At 47.0% G+C, this 24,543-nt stretch overlaps 1 protein-coding gene across 2 annotated transcripts; it reads left to right on the top strand.

Annotated features, from left to right (window-relative positions):
- Window positions 1–1,092: 1,092 nt before the first annotated feature.
- atp23 (ATP23 metallopeptidase and ATP synthase assembly factor homolog) lies at window positions 1,093–24,543 on the top strand. 2 transcript variants are annotated; one of them, XM_078219707.1, is made up of 6 exons: window positions 1,093–1,455; window positions 10,131–10,176; window positions 11,835–11,916; window positions 20,160–20,297; window positions 23,008–23,091; window positions 24,278–24,543. In XM_078219707.1, the coding sequence occupies exons 1-6, from the start codon at window positions 1,302–1,304 to the stop codon at window positions 24,479–24,481; spliced, it is 708 nt and encodes a 235-aa protein (XP_078075833.1). In that variant the 5' UTR covers window positions 1,093–1,301; the 3' UTR covers window positions 24,482–24,543. The 2 variants fall into 2 exon arrangements, with proteins under 2 accessions (XP_078075833.1, XP_078075834.1); XM_078219708.1 differs by lacking the exon at window positions 11,835–11,916.

Raw genomic sequence — 24,543 nt, 5'->3', positions numbered from 1 at the left:
CTTTTATGAACTGGTACTTGACCACAGCTGATTGACAGATTAAGGAACACCAACAGTACAGTGGCTAGCACTGCTGCCTCACAATACCAGGATCCAGGGTTCAATTTGAGCCTAGGGTGACTGCCTTTGTAGAGTTTGTGTGTTCTCCTGTATCTGCGTGGGTTTCATCCGGGTGCTCCAGTTTCCTCCCCAAAGATGTGCAGGTTAGGTGGATTGGCCATCCTAAGTTGTTCCTTAGTGTCCCAAGATGTGTAGGTTAGGGGGATTAGTGATGTAAATACATGGAATTACGGGGATAGAGCCTGGGTGGTATTCTCTATTGGAGAGTGGGTGCAGACTTAATGGGCCAAATGGCCTCTTTCTGCACGGTAGGTGATTTTATGATTCTGTGGTACAGACAATGGTTCTATTGTTCTCTACACCCTAGCTATGACTGCAACACTATATTCTGCACCCTCTTTCTTTCTCTATGTACCATATGCTTTGTCTGTATTGCGTGCAGGAGGCAACGCTTTTCACTGTATACCAATACATGTGACAATAATAAATCAAATCAAATCAAAGATATATAAATGATGCAGTTGATTTCAGGGTTGTGGGGTCCAGTGGTAGCAACTGTGGGAGTCCAACAAAAGAAAACAGAATACATGAACAGTGCAGACAGAATTTGAAAGGAGAAACTGAGTTTATTTTCACAGTAACTTCATTGCAGTGCTAATGCAAGCCTACTTATGACATTAATAAATAAAATAAATAAGTTGGAGTTTCTGAATGGACTTACCTTGCATTAAGTTGATCTTCCTCTACATCCTAGCTATGATTATAACACTACATTCTGCACTCTCTCCTTTCCTTCTCTATGAACGGTATGTTTTGTCTGTATAGTGCGCAAAAAACAATACTTTTCACTGCATGTTAATTCATGTGACAATAATAAATGAAACCAAATTTCTCCAAGGTGGTGGCCTGTCCCAGCATGCCCCGCCGCTGACGTCACCGTGAAACCGCTCTATCTCCCGCTCCGGGGACGTCTCCCGTCACCGGGTCACGTGCTCCCCTGCCTCCAATGACAGCCCGGAACCCCGCCGAGCCACACGCAAGCGCAGTAGACAAAAGCCTGGTTGAAAAATACTTTTTTTAAAAACAAGAAGAATGATTGTTTTGTTCGATATCGCGTCAGGTCTCCGGGCGGATCTGTTAAATAAACCTGTCGATAATTTGGTTTAAAATTCCCGGGGGCAGGTTTGACCTTTCACCCTCTCCCTCCATGGCGGCGGCTGTGTAGGGACTGAGCTCTGACCATGGACAAAGGGCAGCAGCAGGAGGAGGAGGATTATGGATATGGCTTATTCCCAGAGCGGCAAAGCGGGAAAACAAAGAAAGGCCTGCTGGCGGAAAGCATCTTCACTTTCAACCACAGGTGCCGGGTGATGCTGCAGGTGGCCCTGGACACCAGTGAGTGCAAGGACAGGGGAGGGGGTGAGGGCAGGGCAGGGGAGGGGGTGAGGGCAGGGCAGGGGAGGGGGTGAGGGCAGGGCAGGGGAGGGGGTGAGGGCAGGGCAGGGCAGGGGAGGGGGTGAGGGCAGGGCAGGGCAGGGGAGGGGGTGAGGGCAGGGCAGGGGAGGGGGTGAGGGCAGGGCAGGGGAGGGGGTGAGGGCAGGGCAGGGGAGGGGGTGAGGGCAGGGCAGGGGAGGGGGTGAGGGCAGGGCAGGGGAGGGGGTGAGGGCAGGGCAGGGGAGGGGGTGAGGGCAGGGGAGGGGAGGGGGTGAGGGGAGGGCAGGGCAGGGGAGGGGAGGGGGTGAGGGGAGGGCAGGGCAGGGGAGGGGGTGAGGGCAGGGGAGGGGGTGAGGGCAGGGGAGGGGGTGAGGGCAGGGGAGGGGGTGAGGGCAGGGGAGGGGGTGAGGGCAGGGGAGAGGGTGAGGGCAGGGCAGGGGAGGGGGTGAGGGCAGGGCAGGGGAGGGGGTGAGGGCAGGGCAGGGGAGGGGGTGAGGGGAGGGCAGGGGAGGGGGTGAGGGCAGGGGAGGGGGTGAGGGGAGGGCAGGGCAGGGGAGGGGGTGAGGGCAGGGGAGGGGGTGAGGGCAGGGCAGGGGAGGGGGTGAGGGCAGGGCAGGGGAGGGGGTGAGGGCAGGGCAAGGGAGGGGGTGAGGGCAGGGCAAGGGAGGGGGTGAGGGCAGGGCAAGGGAGGGGGTGAGGGCAGGGCAAGGGAGGGGGTGAGGGCAGGGCAAGGGAGGGGGTGAGGGCAGGGCAAGGGAGGGGGTGAGGGCAGGGCAAGGGAGGGGGTGAGGGCAGGGCAAGGGAGGGGGTGAGGGCAGGGCAAGGGAGGGGGTGAGGGCAGGGCAAGGGAGGGGGTGAGGGCAGGGCAAGGGAGGGGGTGAGGGCAGGGCAAGGGAGGGGGTGAGGGCAGGGCAAGGGAGGGGGTGAGGGCAGGGCAAGGGAGGGGGTGAGGGCAGGGCAAGGGAGGGGGTGAGGGCAGGGCAGGGGAGGGGGTGAGGGCAGGGCAGGGGAGGGGGTGAGGGCAGGGCAGGGGAGGGGGTGAGGGCAGGGCAGGGGAGGGGGTGAGGGCAGGGCAGGGGAGGGGTGAGGGCAGGGCAGGGGAGGGGGTGAGGGCAGGGCAGGGGAGGGGGTGAGGGCAGGGCAGGGGAGGGGGTGAGGGCAGGGCAGGGGAGGGGGTGAGGGCAGGGCAGGGGAGGGGGTGAGGGCAGGGCAGGGGAGGGGGTGAGGGCAGGGCAGGGGAGGGGGTGAGGGCAGGGCAGGGGAGGGGGTGAGGGCAGGGCAGGGGAGGGGGTGAGGGCAGGGCAGGGGAGGGGGTGAGGGCAGGGCAGGGGAGGGGGTGAGGGCAGGGCAGGGGAGGGGGTGAGGGCAGGGCAGGGGAGGGGGTGAGGGCAGGGCAGGGGAGGGGGTGAGGGCAGGGCAGGGGGTGAGGGCAGGGCAGGGGGTGAGGGCAGGGCAGGGGAGGGGGTGAGGGCAGGGCAGGGGAGGGGGTGAGGGCAGGGGAGGGGGTGAGGGCAGGGCAGGGGAGGGGGTGAGGGCAGGGGAGGGGAGGGGGTGAGGGCAGGGGAGGGGGTGAGGGCAGGGCAGGGGAGGGGGTGAGGGCAGGGCAGGGGAGGGGGTGAGGGCAGGGGAGGGGGTGAGGGCAGGGGAGGGGAGGGGGTGAGGGCAGGGCAGGGGAGGGGGTGAGGGCAGGGGAGGGGGTGAGGGCAGGGCAGGGGAGGGGGTGAGGGCAGGGGAGGGGGTGAGGGCAGGGGAGGGGGTGAGGGCAGGGGAGGGGGTGAGGGCAGGGGAGGGGGTGAGGGCAGGGGAGGGGGTGAGGGCAGGGGAGGGGGTGAGGGCAGGGGAGGGGGTGAGGGCAGGGGAGGGGGTGAGGGCAGGGGAGGGGGTGAGGGCAGGGGAGGGGGTGAGTCAGAGAGTAGAGGGGAGGGAGGGAGTGACTGAATGAGGGAGGAGGGGAGTGAGAGCAGGCAGAGGGGGTAAGAGTAGAGAGTGGGGAGAGAGTGAAGGAGTGACTGCCGGGAGGGGGGGAAAGACGGGGGGGAGAGGGAATGGGAAAGACTGGGGGAGTGAGTGATGAAAGAGTGCAGGGGTGGGGTGAGGGCTTCAGTTGTCTTAAGATTATTAGTGTCACAAGTAGCTTACATTAACACTGCAATGCAGTTATTGTGAAAATATCACACTCCAGCGCCTGTTCGGGTACACTGAGGGAGAATTTGACGTGGCCAATGCACCTAACCAGCACATCTTTTGAACAGTGGGAAGAAACCAGAGCAGCCACAGGAAATCCATGCAGACACCACACAGACAGTGCTGTGCTGTGAGGCAGCAAGGCTAACCATTGTGCCACTTCTCACTAGCCCCCTTCATACCAGCAGCACATCATTAAACTCCTGCCCATGCTGCTATCCTCTCCTCACCATGGAGACAACTCAGAGTGGGAATGTCCACAACAAATACAGAAAATGATGGAAATCTGGGGGCCTGACAGCACCTGTGGAGAGAGAACCGAGGCAATGTTTTGAGTCTGGATGAGCTCTGACGAAGGATCATCCAGACTCAACGTTGACTATTCTCTCTCCACAGATGCTGTCAGATGTGCTGAGATTTCCAGCATTTTCTGTTTTTGTTTCACATTCCAACATCTACAATATTTTGCTAGTATCTTAGTGGGAACGTCCAGTTTGTGTCTCTATTCTTTACCAAGTGGCAGAATCGGGCAGGCTGATGTGGTGTTGTACATCATCCAGGCCTTGTCCTCACTTGGAGTATGTGGCCGCAATGTCTGTGTCTGTTTTTCGTTCAGTTAAGCACCATCACAATCTATGTTGGAATTTGAAGTCAAGGACCTCTACTGTTGTGCCAGTGATGTGGAGGTTCTTTATACTGCATCTGTACCCCAATTCCATCAATCTGAGTCGTGGGTTGATATTAGCTGCATGTTACTGAAATTTATATTAAAAATTATCTCCTTTTCACCATGGATGTCCAATCCCTCTACAACTGTATTGCCCATCAGGACAGTGTGAAGGCTCTCCACTTACTTGAATGGAGGCTATCCAGCATCCATCCATCACCCTCCTCCACCTGGCTGAACTTGTTCTAACATTAAACAACTGCCCCGTTTGACTCCATTCACTTCTTCCAAATAAAAGGGAACCTATATTGTCCTAGCTAAGCCTGTCTTAGACCATAGAACCATGTACAGTTCTGGTCACCCTATTATAGAAAGGATATTATTAAACTAGAAAGAGTGCAGAAAAGATTTACTGGGATGCTACCAGGACTTGATGGTTTGAGTTATCAGGAGAGGCTGGATAGACTGGGACTTTTTTTCCCTGGAGCGTAGGAGACTGACGGGTGATCTTATAGAGTTCTATAGAATAATAAGGGGCATAGATCAGCGAGATAGTCGATATCTTTTCCCAAAGTTAGGGGAATCTAAAACTAGTGGGCATAGGTTTAAGGTGAGGGGAGAGATACAAAAGGATCCAGAGTGGCAATTTTTTCTCACAGGGTAGTGAGTGTCTGGAACAAGCTGCTGGATGTAGTAGTAGAGGCGGGTACAATTTTGTCCTTTAAAAAATGCTTAGACAGTTACATGGGTAAAATGGGTATAGAGGGATATGGCCCAAACACGGGCAAATGGGACTAGCTTAGGGGTTTTTAAAAAAAAGGGGCAGCATGGACAAGTTGGGCCGAAGGGCTTGTTTCCATGCTGTAAACCTCTGACACGCTTCATACTACACTGAAAGCATGTAAGAACAATAGTTGCCATGGTCACAGTGCTGAGATTAGCTTTGTATAGTATTCCAGTGTTTTTTAATTGATGAATTTAAATTCCATCGGCTGTCCTGGTGGAATTTGAACCCACATCCTCATGAGCCTCAGTGTTACTTACTCAGTAACATTACCTCTACATTACCAACTCCCATAGGGTATTTCTTATCCCAGTCCTACTGGAGTCCCCACTCAACACTTTTCCAGTTGATTTTTTTTTCCAATATTTTCTGTTCGCAACCCAAACTGGAACAACTTTGTTTCTAATTTCCACTCTTCCCTCACCTTCACTTGGCCCATCTTCAACTCTTTTTCTTTTATCAAGTCAAGAGTGTGATTGAATACTCCCCACTTGCCTGGATGGGTGCAGCTCCAACAACATTCAAGAAGCTTGACACCATCCAGGACAAAGCAGCCCGCTTGATTGGCACCACATCTACAAACATTCAATCCCTCCACCCCCAATGCTCGGTAGCAGCAGTGTGTACTGAATGCACTGCAGCAATTCACCAAAGATCCTTAGACAGCATCTTCCAAACCCACAACCACTTCCATCTAGAGGGCAGCAGATAAATAGGAACACCTGCAAGTTCCCCTCCAAGTCACTCACCATCCTGACTTGGAAATATATCGCTGTTCCTTCGCAGTCGCTGGAATTCCCTCCCTAACGGCATTGTGGGTCAACCCACAGCACATGGATTGCAGCGATTCAAGAAGGCAGCTCACCACCGCCTTCTCCATGGCAACGAGGGATGGGCAATAAATGCTGGCCAGCCAGCGACACCCGTGTCCCACAAATGAATTTTTAAAAATCAATTTCTTGGTGTCTCCCCAGAAATTGAGACAATTATCCAATACTCAATCCCTGAAAGGGTGATAGAGACAGAACCAAAATAAAAGTTGTCTGAATGTGCACCTCAAATGCTGTAACTTGCAGGGCTATGGACCACATGCTGTAAAGTGGGATTAGGCTGAGTGATTCATTTTTCAGCCGGCGCAGATACGATGGGCCAGCGGTCCTCATTCTGTGATTCTGCCCTAGTTCACCCTCAAATCACCCTAACACCCCCTATAACCTGCCCATATAAGCACAGGAGATGCACCACCTCGTTTACCTCGACCATTCCTGCCATCCAGGGCCCCAAATAACCCTTCCAGGTGAAGTAGTGATTTACTTGTTCTTTCAATTTAGTTTACTCGCTGCTTAAGATGCTGTCTTCTCGAGTGGGGAAGAAAGATTGCGTGACCAATTCGTGGAAAACCTCAATTTTTTACCCAAGTGTCAGCTTGAATTTTGAGTCGCTTGTAGTTTTAATTTCCTGCCTCCTCCCACTCTAACCTTTCCCTCCTACATGGACCCAGTGAAACTCAGTGTAACTTCACGGAACAGATTCTTGTCTTTCACTTGACATTTTTATGGCCTTCCGAACTTAACATTGAATTCAACAATTTCAGATCATTAACCTCTGTCTCCTTTTTTTTCCAGACAGCAATTGTTGGTAATGGTTCTGCTATTGCCACTTACACTTCTACTAGACCTAGCTTTTGTTTCTTTACTTGTCCCATTTCCATTGTCCTTTAACTTTCACCCATCATCCCTTTTACCATTTAATCTCCAATCTTTAATAATTATTACAGACCTTCCCTCTCCTTTCCCCTTCTGTTTTTTTCCCGGCCTCAGTACTTCACAGCTGTCACATCGGTATCTTTTTCAAACACCGATGTAAAGTCATCGCCATGAAGCATTAACTCTGTTCCTCTCTCCACAGGTTCTGCCTCGCTTGCTGAGTATTTTCAGCATTTTCTGTTTTTTTTGCCTCCACCAATTTCTGTGGTATGAGTTCAGCATTCTATCCACTCCCTGGGTGGAGGGATTTAGCCTCATGTTCCTTTTGAGGTTAATAGTAACTCTGGTTTATATTTATGGCTCCTAGTTTCCCATTGATCCAAGTGTTAGCCATTAATCCTAACCCTGATCTCAATCTACTGACCCTTACTGGTAAGCTTAGCACCAAGTCACACATTGTCATGAGCAGTTTCTGATCTTGGCCCAAACAGGTACTCCTGTTATCAACCCTACTTTTAACCACTGACTCCATAATGACTCCGTGGGATGGCACGATTGTTAGCCCTGCTGCCTCACAGTGCCAGAGACTCCAGTTTGGTTCCCGGCTTGGGTCGCTGTGTGGAGTTTGCACGTTCTCCACATGTCTGCGTGGGTTTGCTTAGGGTACTCCGGTTTCCTCCCACGGTCCAAAAGATGTGCTGGTTAGATGCATTGGCCAAGCTAAATTCTCCCTCAGTGTACCCAAACAGGCGCCGGAGTGTGACGACTTGGGGATTTTCACAGTAACTTCATTGCAGTGTTAATATAAGCCTTCTTGTGACTAATAAATAAATAAACTTTTTTAAAAAAACATATCATAACTCTCACCATCAAACAACACTTTGTCATTAGTTATGGTGGCATTATTGATTATGGAAGCCAATTGTGCTATTAACACTCAGACCTAAAAGTTTAAAGTTTATTTATTAGTGTCACAAGTAAACTTACATTAACACTAATGAAGTTACTGTGAAAATCCCCTAGTCGCCTCACTCTGGCGTCTGTTTGATTTGATTTGTTATTGTCACATGTATTAGTATACAGTAAAAAGTATTGTTTTTTGTGTGTTATACCGACGAAGCATACCCTCCATAGAGAAGGAAAGGAAAGAGTGCAGAATGTAGTGTTACAGTCACAGCTAGGGTGTAGAGAAAGATCAACTTAATGCGAGGTAGGTCCATTCAAAAGTCTGATAGCAGCAGGGAAGAAGTTGTTCTTGGGTACACAGAGGGAGAATTTAACATGGCCAATGCACCTAACCAGCATGTCTTTCGGACGGAGGGAGGAAACCGGAGCACCCGGAGAAAACCCACGCAGATATGGGGAGAATGTGCAGACTCCACACATACAGTGACCCAAGCTGGGAATCGAACCCGGGTCACTGGCGCTGTGAGGCAGCATGCTAACCACTGTGCCAATGTGGTGAATATTTGTCAGTGAGACAGTATGGTGAATACCTGTCCACTCGCTTGTAGTTCTGTTGGGTAAATAGTTCTAAAATAGCTTTATAAGATGAATTATTTTGAAATTGAGTAACACTGCTCTAGCCACCTTGAGGTGAAAGACCAATTAAATGTGTGTTTCGGTCATGTTGCCTAAGGGAAGAGTCTTGTTAGGGAATCAGGAAAGCTCCCTTGCTTTATTTAGAGAAACAAAGTGGTTGCACGGACCTTTAGTGTTTCACCTCAACCACTGGAACAGGGAGAATGGGACTTCCTCTTGACATGCTGTTCAGACAGCCTCCAGTCGTGCACAAGCCCTTCCACGCGTCTCCACAGTTGAACCAGCCGTATTCTGGCAAAGTGATAGGATGGGCCAAGACTGCTTTGAGATACTTGTGATGGTATGATAGCAAACTATGGCAAGATGTGATTATCTGCACAATGCGGTCCACTCCTGAGACTTTGAAGTAGCTGAGTAGCCAGCAATTCCTTTCCCTGTGAAATAACTCTTGTTTCAGAGAACCTTGGAGGGAGCTTGGTCTGGTGGACCAGAGAAGGGAAGGGATCTGGCACAGCTTGTGAAACGGATGATTTCCGCTGTTACTGACAAAGCAGTCCATGAGTTCCTGATACCTGGAAGAGGCAAGGAGGCAGCAGAGAGGGGTTAAGGAGATGCTCGGTAGTTAGGAACATAGGAGTAGGCCATTCAACCCTTTCCATTCAAGGCTGGTCGCTATCTTAACTCCATCTCCCCACCTTGGTTCCCTAAACTTTTATATATCCTCGCCTGACAAAAGAAACCTGTAAACCTCAGTTAGAAAGTTTCAGTTGACATCAAATTGAAAGTTTGGGGGTTTGAGAGTTGTTGAGTGAGGGGGTGGGGTAGGGTGGGGTGGGGGTAATCTTTACTTCTTGATGTTGGGGGTGGGTGGTGGCTGGTGTAAACAGGATTTGACCATGTAGGGAGTTTTGAAAAGGCAGACTTCCTACAAAAATAATGAACACCTATCTTTTCATTGGCTTTTCTTTAGTTGGGAGGATGGAGAGGGGCTTCTCAGCTGTCAGAAATCAGTCCGAGCTTCAAAGCAGCCATTGCTACCTGTAACCTTGCAATCCAGATATGCTGTCTAAACCCCACTGGGCAGTTGTAACCCCCAATTTAGGAAGGCCTGATTTACTCTGATATAGCACGCTATAATTCTGGTCAATCTGTGTTGCATCCCACCGAGGTTAAAGAGAAACTGGGGTTATCTCTGCATGATGCAAGGATGACCACCCAATTGTGCATTGCACCTGTTCAAATCTGCATCTCTAGGACTCAAGTGAAGATGTTGGTTGTACTTAAATGACCATTGTTGGTGAGAATGAGGGGACACGGGTATTGAAGGTGGAAGTTCAGGGTATTACTGGGCCAGTCAGTGGCTGCAGAAGCATTGTGGTGAATGGTGGGTTAAAGGCAAGCTGGTTGGCTGTATGGAGGTGCCATTGTGAGTGACTCAGGTGGAAGCAGGTGGGGAGCAGGGGTTTGCATTCAGGTACCAAATCCACTGAAATACTTAATTCCCTTTCAATTTCATCCTTGGCTATCTGAATGTCATCCAAAGTGCACTTATGCCACTCATTTTGTTCTTCTGAAATGTAATATTTCCATGTAATTAATTTTGTCTCCCATTGTTCTGCTGTATTTTATTCAACTAATTTTGTAGTTCCTGAGGTTTTTTTTAGAATGAACTTTGATCAAAATGCATTAATTTTCTACTGAAGTTATTGGTCAATTTTAATACATGTTCAACATTGTAATCTGGTTCCTGCAGGTCCGTATGCAAAACTTCTGATGGATGCCATGAAAGGTTCAGGATGGTAAGTTTAATCTTCCAATTTAAGCTGCTGTCAACATCCATCAAGCTCTTGTGCATCTACATTGTTTTAAGCGTATACTGACATTCGCTTTTTAAATATTGTTTATGACTTATTAAGTTGATTCTAATTGTTTATTATGCAAAAGCACAGAATTGCAAAGAGATGGGAGTGCAGATTAATTGCAAGATTTAAAGTTTATTTACTAGTGTCACAAATAGGCTTACATTAACACAGAAATTATTGTGAAAATCCCCGAGTCGCCACACTCCGGCATCTGTTTGGGTACACTGAGGGAGAATTTAGCATGACCAATGCACCTAATCAGCACGTCTTTCGGACTGTGGGAGGAAACCAGAGCACTCAGAGGAAACCCACACAGACACGGGGAGAAGGTGCAGACTCTGCCCAAGCCAGGAATTGAACCCGGGTCCCTGGTGTTGTAAAGCAGCAGTGCTAATCACTGTGCTTCACTTTGCCACCAAGATGCAAATCATCAGGGAATTTGTGTGGCAAACATTCACCAATGGCACATGTTAGCTCCTCATAGAAATCATAGAAACCCTACAGCACAGAAGGAAGCCATTCGGCCCATCGAGTCTGCACCGACCACAATCCCACCCAGGCCCTACCCCCATATCGCTACATATTTTACCCACTAATCCCTCTAACCTACGCATCTCAGGACACTAAGGGCAATTTTAGAATGGCCAATCAACCTAACCGCACATCTTTGGACTGTGGGAGGAAACCGGAGCACCCGGAGGAAATCCACGCAGACACGCGGAGAATGTGCAAACTCCACACAGACAGTGACCCAAGCCGGGAATCGAACCCAGGTCCCTGGAGCTGTGAAGCAGCAGTGCTAACCACTGTGCTACCGTGCCGCCCTGATTCCTTACCCAATCTCCACTCTGAATAGAAACTACTATGTTTTAATTGCTTTGAAGTTACTGAGCAGCTACCAACCTTGAGAGGCATATAGGTGGTGGTATTTCAGAGGAGCAGTGGGAGATCATCTGCTCAGTCTGTTTGATACATACTACCTTATCACCCTCTGTATACATTGCAAGATGGTTGTCATCTGCACCAACAGTTGTTACTATCTTATTAAGACGACATGTTTATACTTTCCCTCATTCTTTTTAACGATAGTTTTTTCTATATTCCAAAAAGAACATAGTCCAATGATACAATACAATATTCTGCATGAAAGCCCATTTAGGTTGTAACCATGTACAAGAATTTCTGGAACTGAAGAAAATCCAGGCAGCCTAATAAACAAAATTCCTCGGAATGTTGTCATTATTTCTCGATGGAAATGGCAAGGAACGAGAGGAAGTATAAACGGTTTCGCACAATACCCCACCATCTTTTCTCTGAACCCATACTTGCTTAAAAATATTTTCATTTCTAACACCTTACAGGTGAAAGGTCATCTGCTAGGAAATGGGGCCAGATTTTAATGTTGTGCAAGTGAGTGGGTTTTAAATAAGTTAAAATCTGGCCCTTTAATTCTGTTTCTCTCTTCATGCACGTTGAGTGTTTCCAGTACTTCTATTTTTATTGCACATTTCCAGCATCCACAGTATTTTGCTGTTCCGTTGGATGACTATTAGCAGGAACAACTAAATGATCTTTACAATGTTTTGTGTCTGCAGCGCGGTTTATAAGGATCGTCACTTTTCCTGTGAAGATTGCGATGGGACAGTCAGTGGAGGTTTTGATGCTGAAATATCACAGGTGGGCCATGAACCTGATATCATATTGTGATGCGGCACAGGAAGAGGCCTTTCGGCCCATCAAACCTACGCTGGCTTTTTGAAGGAGCTACCCATTTCATTCTCCTTTCCCCATATTTTTTCACCATTATCCAAATCTCTTTTCATTGAATCTGCTTTCACCCCCCTTCAGTCAATGCAATCAGATCACAACCACTCAATACACAAAAATAATTTCCACATGTCATCTCTGGTTATTTTTCACAGGCACCTTAAATCTGTCTCCTCTGGTTACCGACCTTTCTGACAGTGAAAAGTTTCTCTTTCTTTCCTCTACTAAAATCATTCATGATTTTGAGCACCTCTTTGAGATCTATTAATCTTCTCTGGTCTTTGGAAAACAACCCTATCTTCTAGTGGTCTCTCCACGTATCTGAGGTCCCTCATACCTGATACTTTGATGTCCTAAAATGCGAGTAAATGTTGGCATGACAGAACGTGGTTGGCACTGCTGCCTCACAGCACCAGGGACCTGGGTTCGATTCTGGACTTGGGTAACTATCTGTGTGGAGTTTGCACATTCTCCCCGTGTCTGCGTGGGTTTCCTCCGGGTGCTCCAGTTTTCCCCCCACACTCCAAAGATGTGCAGGTTAGATGGATTAGCCATGCTCAATTTCCTTAGTGTCACAAGATGTGTAGGCTAGCGGGATTAGCGGGGTAAATACGTTGGGTTGCGGGGGGGGGGGGGGTGGGGGGGTGGGCCTGGATAAGATACTCTGGAGAGGTGATGCAGACTTGATGGGCTGAATGGCCTCCTTCTGCACTTTAGAGATTTTATGATTCTACTCAATGATGTACATAAACCAGGTATTTCAGCATTCTTAAATATAATTTTGCATTGTTGACATTGTCTAACAAAGGAGTGGTGAGTTGCTAAGATGTTATTATCTCAGTTTAATCTTCTTAAAATCTGTTAAGCTTCTCATCTACTGCCGGATGGGAATTTATCTGTAGCCCATCCAACTTTGTTTCACACTTCACATTTTGTAATCCAAGAATATATTTCACAGAACAAAGGACAAAGCAAAGTACAGCACAGGAATAGGCTCTTTGGCCCTCCAAACCTGTGCTGATCATGATGTCCTAACTAAACTTAAGAAAGCACTTTCTGCCCTTACTCAGTCCCAAACCCTCTATTCCCTCCCTATTCATGTACCCATCCAGATGTCTCCTAAATATGTGCCTGTTTCCACCACCACCTCTGGCAGTGTGTTCCAGGTACCCACCACTCTTTGCGTGGAAAAACTTCACCCTGCACATCTCTCTTAAATTTTCTCCCTCTCATCTTGAACCTGTGCCCCCTTGTAATTGACACTTCCACCTTGGGGAAAAAGCCTCTGACTATCCACCCAGTCTGTGCCTCTCATAATTTTGTAGACCTCTATCAGGTCTCCCCTCAGCCTCCGTCTTTCCCAGTGAAAACAGTCCTAGTTTATTCAACCTCTCCTCATAGTTAACACCCTTGAGACCAGGCAACATCCTGGTGAACCTTCTTTGCACACTCTCCAAAGCTTCCACGTCCTTCTGGTAATGTATTGACCAGAACTACACGCAATATTCCAAATGCAGCCCAACCAATATTTTATATACCTGCAAGATGATTTGCCAACTCAATGCCCTGGCTGATGAAGGCAAGCATGCTATATGCCTTCTTAATCGCCTTGGCCACCTGTATTGCCACTTTTAGGGAACTGTGGACCTGCTCACCTAGATCCCTCTGTACATTAATTTTCCTAAAGGTTCTGCCATTTACAGTATAATTCATACCTAAATTTGATCCTCCAAAATGCATCATCTCACATTCGTCTGGATTAAACTCCATCTGCCATTTCTGTGCCCAAGTCTCCAATCTATCTATATCCTGTTGTATCCTCTGTGAATCCCCGGCACTATCAGCAACTCCACCAATCTTCATGTCATCTGCAAATCTAATCAGACCACCCATATTTTCCTCCAGATCATTTATATATACTACAAACAACAGAGGTCCCAGCACTGATCCCTGCGGAACACCACTAGTTACAGATCTCCATTCTAAAAAACACTCTTCCACCGCTACTCTCCATCTTCTATGACCAAGCCAGTTCTATATCCATCTAGCCAGCCCACTCTGAATCCCAGGTGATTTCAGTTTTTGTACCAGTCTGCCATGTGTGACCTTGTCAAATGCCTTACTAAAGTCCATATAAACTACCATGTCTCTCATGGCAGGCTGGTGCAGAAGGTGAAGTCGCATGGGATCAGAGGTGAGCTGGCAAGGTGGATACAAAACTGGTTCAGTCAAAGAAGGTAAGAAGTTTAACAACACCAGGTTAAAGTCCAACAGGTTTATTTGGTAGCAAAAGCCACACAAGCTTTCGAAGCTCTAAGCCCCTTCTTCAGGTGAGTGGGAATTCTGTTCACAAACAGAGTTTATAAAGACACAGACTCAATTTACATGAATAATGGTTGGAATGCGAATACTTACAACTAATCAAGTCTTTAAGAAACAAAACAATGGGAGTGGAGAGAGCGATGTGTGGCTTTTGTGGCTTTTGCTACCAAATAAACCTGTTGGACTTTAACCTGGTGTTGTTAAACTTCTTACCGTGTTTACCCCAGTCCAACGCCGGCATCTCCACATCAGTCAAAGAAGACAGAGGGTAGCAGTGGAAGGGTGCATTTCTGAATGGAGGGCTGTGACAAGTGGCGTTCCTCAGGGATCAGTGCTGGGATCTTTGCTGTTTGTAATACATTTTTCTCTAAATCATTTATATATAATTGGTTTGATTAGTAAGTTTGCGGACGACACAAAGGTTGGTGGATTTGCGGATAGCGATGAGGACCATCAGAGGATACAGCAGGATATAGATCAGTTGGAGACTTGGGCGGAGAGATGGCAGATGGAGTTTAATCCGGACAAATGTGAGGTAATACATTTTGGAAGGTCTAATACAGATAGGAAATATACAGTAAATGGCAGAACCCTTAAGAGTATTGATAGGCAAAGGGATCTGGGTGTACAGGTACACAGGTCAATGAAAGTGGCAATTCAGGTGAAGGTAGTCAAGATGGCATGCTTGCCTTCATCGGCCGGGACATTGAATTTAAAAATTGGCACTTTATGTTGCAACTTTATAGAACCTTAGTTAGGCCGCACTTGGAATATAGTGTTCAATTCTGGTCGCCACACTACCAGAAGGATGTGGAGGCTTTGGAGAGGGTACAGAAAAGAATTACCAGGATGTTGCCTGGTATGGAGGGCACTAGCTATGAGGAGAGGTTGGAGAAACTTGGTTTGTTCTCACTGGAATGACGGCGGTTGAGGGGCGACCTTATAGAAGTCTACAAGATTATGAGAGGCATGGACACAGTGGATAGTCAGAAGCTTTTTCCCAGGGTGGAAGAGTCAATTACTAGGGGGCATAGGTTTAAGGTGTGAGGGGCAAGGTTTAAAGGAGATGTACGAGGCAGATTTTTTACACAGAGTAGTGGGTGCCTGGAACTCGTTGCCGGGGGAGGTAGTGGAAGCAGATACGATAGTGAGTTTTAGGGGCATCTTGACAAATACATGAATAGGATGGGAGTAGAGGGATATGATCCCCGGAAGGGTAGGGGGTTTTAGTTCAGTCGGGCAGCATGGTCGGTGCAGGCTTAGAGGGCTGAAGGACCTGTTCCTGTGCTGTAATTTTCTTTGTTCTACATCCATAGTCCTTTCCACATCAATTATCATAGAAATCATAGAAACCCTACAGTGCAGAAGGAGGCCATTCGGCCCATTGAGTCTGCACCGACCACAATCCCACCCAGGCCCTACCCCCACACATTTTCCCGCTAATCCCTCTAACCTACACATCCCAGGACTCTAAGGGGCAATTTTTAACCTGGCCAATCAACCTAATCCGCACATCTTTGGACTGTGGGAGGAAACCGGAGCACCCGGAGGAAACCCACGCAGACACGAGGAGAATGTGCAAACTCCACACAGACAGTGACCCGAGCCGGGAATCGAACCCGGGACCCTGGAGCTGTGAAGCAGCAGTGCTAACCACTGTGCTACCGTGCCGCCCCTCTTTGTCATCTCTTCAAAAAAACTCAATCAAGTTGCTGAGACATGACATTCGCCATACAAAACCAAGCTACCTGTCACTAACTTGTCCATTTTCTTCCAAATGTGTATATATCCTGTCCCCCCGTATCTTCTCCAAAAGTTTCCCCACCACTGACGTCTGGCTCACTGGCCTACTATAATTTCCTGGATTATCCCTACTTCTTTTCTTAAACTAGGGAACAACATTGGCTATTCTCCAGTCCTCTGGACCCTCACTTGTGGTCAAAGAAGTATCCAAAGTAACCATAATTTCTTTTCAAGTTACATCAGTTAGAATCTTGTGGAAGTGACAGGATCTTGGCCGTTACTGGAAACTGGAGAGCCCGCGTTACCTCTTTTTCATGAGGATCTGCTACATCAAACAATTAAAAAACCAGCAATGGGCCATTCCTCGGCATTAAGGACCCCAGGGACGAACCTCATGCCTGCTGACAACTGCCGGGTAATTGGGAGGCTGACGGCTGTACAGAATGGCAGTGCTACCGGCATGATGCCCTCCTGAGAATTATCCCTGGATCCCAGGCCAGAGGCGGGTGATGACAGGGGGGAGGCAGGAAGGTGGTCAGTTTCCCTCATGTCTGATTAAATACCGCGTCTCCCCCCCCCGTCCCCCCCCCCACTCCCTGTCACCAAGCTTACTGTGGGGAGGGCATGAGATTGTGACCATAGTTTCTCTTGTTACAGATTAATTAATAACAATCTGGCAATCTGTTTTGTGCACACAGTTAAGACAGATGTTAATTTTCAATTGGGATGAAGAAAGAGGTTCGGTATTCGCACTGTCCAATTAAACAGCTTCCCATCTCCACTTCCGGCTGGAGGTCTGTGACCAGTGGTGTTCCGCAGGGCTCTGTACTGGGACCTCTGCTATTTGTGATATATATAAATGATTTGGAAGAAGGTGTAACTGGTGTAATCAGCAAGTTTGCGGATGACACGAAGATGGCTGGACTTGCGGATAGCGAAGAGCATTGTCGGGCAATACAGCAGGATATAGATAGGCTGGAAAATTGGGCGGAGAGGTGGCAGATGGAATTTAATCCGGATAAATGCGAAGTGATGCATTTTGGAAGAAATAATGTAGGGAGGAGTTTTACAATAAATGGCAGAGTCATCAGGAGTATAGAAACACAGAGGGACCTAGGTGTGCAAGTCCACAAATCCTTGAAGGTGGCAACACAGGTGGAGAAGGTGGTGAAGAAGGCATATGGTATGCTTGCCTTTATAGGACGGGGTATAGAGTATAAAAGCTGGAGTCTGATGATGCAGCTGTATAGAACGCTGGTTAGGCCACATTTGGAGTACTGCGTCCAGTTCTGGTCGCCGCACTACCAGAAGGACGTGGAGGCATTGGAGAGAGTGCAGAGAAGGTTTACCAGGATGTTGCCTGGTATGGAGGGTCTTAGCTATGAGGAGAGATTGGGTAGACTGGGGTTGTTCTCCTTGGAAAGACGGAGAATGAGGGGAGATCTAATAGAGGTATACAAGATTATGAAGGGTATAGATAGGGTGAACAGTGGGAAGCTTTTTCCCAGGTCGGAGGTGACGATCACGAGGGGCCACGGGCTCAAGCTGAGAGGGACGAAGTATAACTCAGACATCAGAGGGACGTTTTTTACACAGAGGGTGGTGGGGGCCTGGAATGCGCTGCCAAGTAGGGTGGTGGAGGCAGGCACGCTGACATTGTTTAAGACTTACCTGGATAGTCACATGAGCAGCCTGGGAATGGAGGGATACAAACGATTGGTCTAGTTGGACCAAGGAGCGGCACAGGCTTGGAGGGCCGAAGGGCCTGTTTCCTGTGCTGTACTGTTCTTTGTTCTTTGCCCAAGATAATGCTTCTGATTTTTTAGTTCTCTGATTGATTGCAAGGCTGTGCTGAGTAGTATCGCAAAGTGTGTGCCCATTATTCCACATAATGCCGACATTTGCTTTTGCGAACACCTCAAGGTAGGTATTCCTCAGTACACTAGTTTTAATGAACTGACCAAGGATTTCAAGGGATGTTCCCCTGGTATTTTAGCAAAGTCATTAACATATTTCCTTTAAATTGAATCTCGAATTGATGGCCTTGAGTGTATTAAGGCACTGGGTGCTGAATTATTATAACACCGAGAGAAAAAGGAGTGTAATTTCATTTCCTTTCTATAAAACTGCAAAATCAAAGTAGCGATAGATATGAAAATTACTTCACATGCTTTATATCACTCACCGGTTCAATGGATTTTATAAACCACACAGATTTTATATTTCACGTTTTTAATGTAATTTATGATTGAACCTGATGGGATTTAGCTCTTTTTGTCTCTTATTGCAGTACAGCAAGGTATATAACGAAAATTCAGCACTTCTCATTTCCAGTCCAGTATATTTTTAAGTTAAAATAAATGTACATCCCAGATTAAACTAAGAAAGGAAATAACTTCAGAAAAGAAGGATTTCACCAGTGTGAGAAGACGGAATTGAAATGACCTTGTTGGCTATTGGCGTAAGCTGATTAATCCTCGCTTGAGAACAACAAAGGAAACTTACAAATGCAGTGGGCATGATGTAATTGCAAGCCAAATAAGTGGCAAACCGAACAAAAGCAAACTGATCGCTTTGTGGAGCACCTCAGTCCAGTGGGCAAACGTGAACCCCGAGCTTCCAGTTCCTTGTCATTTTAATTCTCCACTGTGCCCCCATCTGACCTTGCTATTCTTGGCCTGCTCCAGCGTTTCAATGGAACTCAGCACATGCTCAAATAAACAGCACTTCAACTGGTCACTTTACAGCTCTCTAGAGCTCAACGTTGAGTTCAACAATTTTAGATTGTAACCTTTATCCCAGTTTTGGTGTGTTTTTCATTGCTGTTTTCTCATTTCTCTCTCCTTTCCTTTACTTTGTCTTCTGCTGGCAGCTATTCAGAACCTGCAATTCACTCCTCCTCTAGACTAATCTTGTTCCTTCACTTGTCCCATTTGTTACAAAACTCTGCTGATGTTTTGGGTGAGAGTGTTTCATAGAAACATAGAAGATAGGAGCAAGACGAGGCCTTATGGCTCTTCGAACCTGCATCGCCATTCATTACGATCATGGCTGATCTTCCAACTCGATAGCCTAATCCTGCTTTCTCCCCATAACCTTTGGTCCCATTCGCCCCCAGTGCTATATCTAGCCGCTTCTTGAATACTTTCAATGTTTTGGCATCAACTACTTCCTGTGGTAATGAATTCCACAGGCTCACCACTCTTTGGGTGAAGAAATGCCTCCTCATCTCCATCCTAAATGGTCTACCCTGAGTCCCCAGACTGTGACCCCTGATTCCAACCTGAAACATTGGCTTCCTGTGGTGTGTTGGTTTTTGGGTATTAGCGTGAAACATTTGTGAAAACAGTGAGAACTCAAACTTCTATTTTGTGAAACAACAAATAAAAGTATTTATTAAAGCAGAAGAAAGATAATAAAGCACTACAAAGAATAATCTCAAGTTTCAGCAAATGGGCGGCACGGTGGCACAGTGGTTAGCATTGCTGCCTCACAGTTCCAGTGACCCGGGTTCAATTCTGGCCTTGGGTCACTGTCTGTGCAGAGTCTGCCCATTCTCCCCGTGTCTGCGTGGGTTTTCTCCGGGTGCTCCGGTTTCCTCCCTGAGTCCAAAGATGTGCAGGTTAGATGAACCGGCCATGGTAAATTGTCCCTTTTGTGTTCCCAAGAAGTATAAGTTAGGGGGATAAGTACATGGTGTTACGGGGATAGGGCCAGGGTGGGATGGTTCTGTCGGAGAGTTGGTGCAGACCCGATGGGCCGAATGGCACTGTAGGGATTCTGTGATTCTATGAAACAGGAAGCACTTAGTCCCTCAAAGACTGAAAACCCAAAAGTATCTGTTTTCCCCCGTAACCCTAAACTCCCATTTCACAAACTACAACCATAAACCATATTGGTCAAATGTAGCCAGTGATTATTACACTGTACAGCTTAAGTGACCAGGACTTGAGAATAGTCTTTGGTTCAGCGAAGAATAGGATCTTTTACACCAACTGGCTTTTGCCTTTAGCACCTTCGTCTCTAGCTGAGCTGATGGCTACCCTTGTAATTTGTATCATATCTTTCTTGTGTTTTTTGAATTCAAGATTGTTTTGTGCCAGAATAATATCCACCAGCAACAGCACATGAATCGGGTGGTGACCCACGAGTTAATACACACTTTCGATCACTGCCGTGCACATGTTGATTGGTTCCACAATATCAAGCATCTGGCCTGCTCAGAGGTAAGACATCCCAGGAGTTGGACAGGCTAAAGTTCTCAGGGTACACTAGCTATTCTGAATGGAATCTGATTAAACTTGAATTTGTTTCTGGGCTGAATTTTTATTTATCCGACCTGCAAGGAGCTGTTGAATCGGAGTCACGAGGAACCTAGAATTTGGGTTTCTGCCACAGGTGTCACATGGCATCACTGTACTGTGCCCAGAGGCCTGCTCGGTCGATAGGCTCACCCTTGAGTCAGATGGGGAGCTGGTTGGTGAAGGCCACAGGGGCACTGGGCAAGCAGGGGGTTGATTTGAAAAAGAGGGGGTGGATTGGGAGTTGGGGAGGTAGGGTCCAGTCAAGGAGTGGGGGTAGGTTCGCAGATTGAGAGAGGAGGAGGGGGCGGTGATGGGTGGACTACCAATTTTGGAGTCTGGTGTGTTGGGGATCTGGGGAAGGGAATTGGATGGAGAAGAACAGAGGACAGGCAGAGGATTAAAGGCCTTGTACGTGTGGCAGGGTGTTGGGGCCTGAAATGGGTGGGGGGGGCAGAGATTGGAAACAGTGGTGGGCAATTGGGGTTTGGGGGAATTGGAGGCTGAGGAGGGGTGAGGTTATGAGGGAGTTAATTAGAGACCTTAGGGGTATATTGGAAGCCATGGCTGGTGGAGGGGGGGGGGGGGGGGGGTGGAGACTGCTCACGTCGGCAGGCAGGAAGCACATGGCTTCTGAATCTATGTTCCATTAACGGAGGGAACTGTGGGGCTGTAGTGCATCAGAAATGTTATTTTAATTTGAGTGGCTTAGTTTCCTTTTAAAGTGTTTGTTTTCTGGCGTGTAATGGGCTGTTAGTGGCAACTGTTCCAAAGGGGGCATTTAGCTCCTCTTGACTGACCAACCCATGTTTGAAACGAGAAAGACAGAAATTTGATCTGCCTTTTGAACTGTAAGTAATGGTTTAGTATTACAGTAAAAATCATCATTTGGTAACACAGATCTTGAGTTTTGCTGAAAAGAGTCATATTGTCGAAGCTTTTCACCTTGCACTCATCAGGCCAATTGCAAGAATACCAATGTCGGAGGAGACAACTTTATACCATATGAGAAGAGAGTGCTGATTGGTTGGTAAGTGGACTCTGTTAAAGGTGTTGCCATGGAGAATTCACTAGTTAATGGTGACTGACAGTTAACTGCCAAACATTTTTTGAAAATTTAAACCAGGCTGCTTGACTCTGGTCAAGGCATTGCCCTGTGCGGTGGATCAGTGAATGGCTTTCAACTATTTTGTTTAGCTCAAACAGGCACAATGGTGTTTTTTTTCTATCTGTAAATAACAGAGCTTTGTGTGTTAATGTACAGCTTCCTGTACATGCAAATGCACCACACTGACAATCTTAAATTGCTTCATAGAATCATAGAAACCCTACAGTACAGAAAGAGGTCATTCGGCCCATCGAGTCTGCACCGACCACAATCCCATCCAGGCCCTACCCCCATATCCCTACATATTTTACCCACTAATCCCTCTAACCTACGCATGTCGGGACACTAAGAGGCAATTTTAGCATGGCCAATCAACCTAACCCGCACATCTTTGGACTGTGGGAGGAAACCGGAGCACCCGGAGGAAACCCACGCAGACATGAGGAGAATGTGCAAACTTGTCAGCATAATTTTTAACACACTGAGCATTGTTTAGCAAATGTTGGCCAATCCACAATGACATCTAATGTTGGACACTGTGTTTTGAATTTTGCAAGCACGGACTGGTTGGGTACAATCTGTACCTTTTCCATTGCAAACAGAAAAAGGGACATGCTATCTGATATGATCCACCAGTCTTTGGGTCGTGTGGCCTACATACCTAGCTTCACACTGGCATTAAAATTCATAAATCACATTATTCAGTTATGTGATAGACAAAACACCTTTTTGGCTTGACGGCAGCATCCTGTTAGTGGCGAATATCACTGTGTTGCTACTGCACAATAATAACTTGAAACAGCTAGTTTCATTTGTTACCCAAATGTTTGAGATACCTTGCCTTTCCAGGGTACTCTGAGGTAACTGGGCACTTTCACGGTCGAACGTGATGGCCTTGGGATCCCTTCATGAGTTTAAGCGATATAGAGTGTGAATTGATCTGACCAGGGTAGCCATTATCTCGCAGGATGTCTTTGGTGCACCTTATTTCAGCATCAAGCTTACATGGTGAGCAAATGGCTTGGGCCCTACTTACATGGTTGTCGATAGGACAAAGATGAAATGTTTCGACAAAATGCCTTTTTTTCAGCAATACTCAAAATGGCACACCTTAAGGTGAATTAGAGGCTAATTACTATTGGTCAGGAAACTCTATCTGAAATAAAATGTGACACAGCGGTGCATTCCTTCCTTCAGGTGTTGAAAATAAGGGAAGAGTTCTTGGTTTCTTGGTGCTCTAGTTTGGTAATTTCTAAATTGCTACTCTTCTTGGGGAGAGAACTGATTAGTAAAGCGGAAGGGAAACAGTAGGAAAGGATTTGCTTTTTTTAAAAACAGTTACTTGTTTGATGTTAAGCTTCCTTATCTGTTGCTTTGAGTTTATATACGCTGAACATGTGCAAGTGTGAAATGTACTTTGCAAATTGACCTTTAGGCAAATAACAGTAATGCCAATAACAGTAATGCCAGGTGCTGGGCTTCTGCTATCTGGATGTTGATTTAGATGGACCTTTACATTTTCAACAGATACGAGCGGCTAATCTCAGTGGTGAATGTACCTTTGGGAATGAAGTGTGTAGATTCAACTTTGGCCTAAAGCAACACCATCAAGTGAGTATGAAAATAGTGTGTACTGCTTCGCTAGGGATTTCATCAAGGATTTTCCCAATTGGTCATTGTAACTTTGGCAGAAGCTCGTTTCTCTGCTGATCTTTTGGTTATGGTGGCCAATGGGGAAAATCCCCACCAAATCATTTTTAAATATAATCCCTGGCAGCTAACTTCTAATGGTGTTTGCACTCAGCGATGATTGTGTACATTCTTTTCCTTATAAAAATGAGTATTCTAAATGCCACTCTATTCAACATCTACACTTAGAATAGTCTGCTACCATATACTTTCAGTCTCAGCAAGAGGGAAGAGAAACACGCGTGTCCACTTTTGTCTCTTCATCTGGTAACAGTTTAATGTTTTAATTCATGCTTTAACAAGATTTAAGTGCGTGTTAGATTATTGTGTGCCATAATATAGTATTCTGGTGGGGGGGGGAAGAAATATATTACTTGTATTGCATTATACCTGTATTCAAAAAATGGCACAATATTAAATGTTTAAAGAAAAGTTTTTTAAAGTTTATTTGTCACAAGTAGACTTACATTAACACTGCAATGAAGCTACTGTGAAAATCCCCTAGTCACCACACTCCGGCACCTGTTCGGGTACACTGAGGGAGAATTTAGCATGGCCAATGCACCTAACCAGCACGTCTCTCGGACTGTGGGAGGAAACCCACGCAGACTCCGCACAGACAGTGACCCAAGCTGGGAATGCTAACCACTGTGCCACCGTGCTGCCCCTGGATATGAATATCTTGTCGTCTAATCAGAAAAGTGGTGTCAAGTGGTCTGACTGCTTGCTTTTTGATAGAGCTGAGGATGTGAGCTTTGTCACCCTTGGCCACTCTCGAACACCCGAGTATGGGGTAGAACACTGTGGTGTAAGTTGGTCAGTTTCTTTGGGTCAAGGAAAGTTTTGTGCTGTAAAAGAGTGAGCATTACCGTTGTTTAAATTGCAACATGCTCTAAGGGGAGGGAACCTGAATCCACAAACTTTTAAGTTGTCTAAAGAGGTGCAATACCTTCTAAAATAATACAGAGCAGTCTGTTTAGTCCCCAAGAAAAGGGCCTAATTGCACCTTTCTGTTTGTGCATGGTATTTTTCTCAAATTCTGCTGTGTATTTATCACAGGCTTGGTTTAGAGTCAAATTCTAACATTAGCCTTTGCTTCTCCACACAGAAGTGTGTGCGTGAACGAGCCCTTCGTTCTATACTCGCCGTTCGCAAAGTCAGTAAAGAAACTGCAGAAAAGGCTGTCGACGAGGTTTTCGATACCTGCTTTAATGATCATGAACCTTTTGGAAGAATTCCACACAATAAAAAGGATGCAAAATACGCACATAGGGATTTTCAAAACCGGAACCGATATTACGCAAACCTCTGAGAAAATGCCAGACCTCTGAGTAATTGTGACAATTAATTTGTAATAAAGTTTTATTAACATTA

The sequence above is a fragment of the Mustelus asterias genome, chromosome 9 (genome assembly GCF_964213995.1).
Source record: "Mustelus asterias chromosome 9, sMusAst1.hap1.1, whole genome shotgun sequence".
NCBI classification, from domain to species: domain Eukaryota; kingdom Metazoa; phylum Chordata; class Chondrichthyes; order Carcharhiniformes; family Triakidae; genus Mustelus; species Mustelus asterias.
The sequence above is the reverse complement of the archived record's forward strand: the minus strand, read 5'-3'. Positions and strand labels throughout refer to the sequence as shown.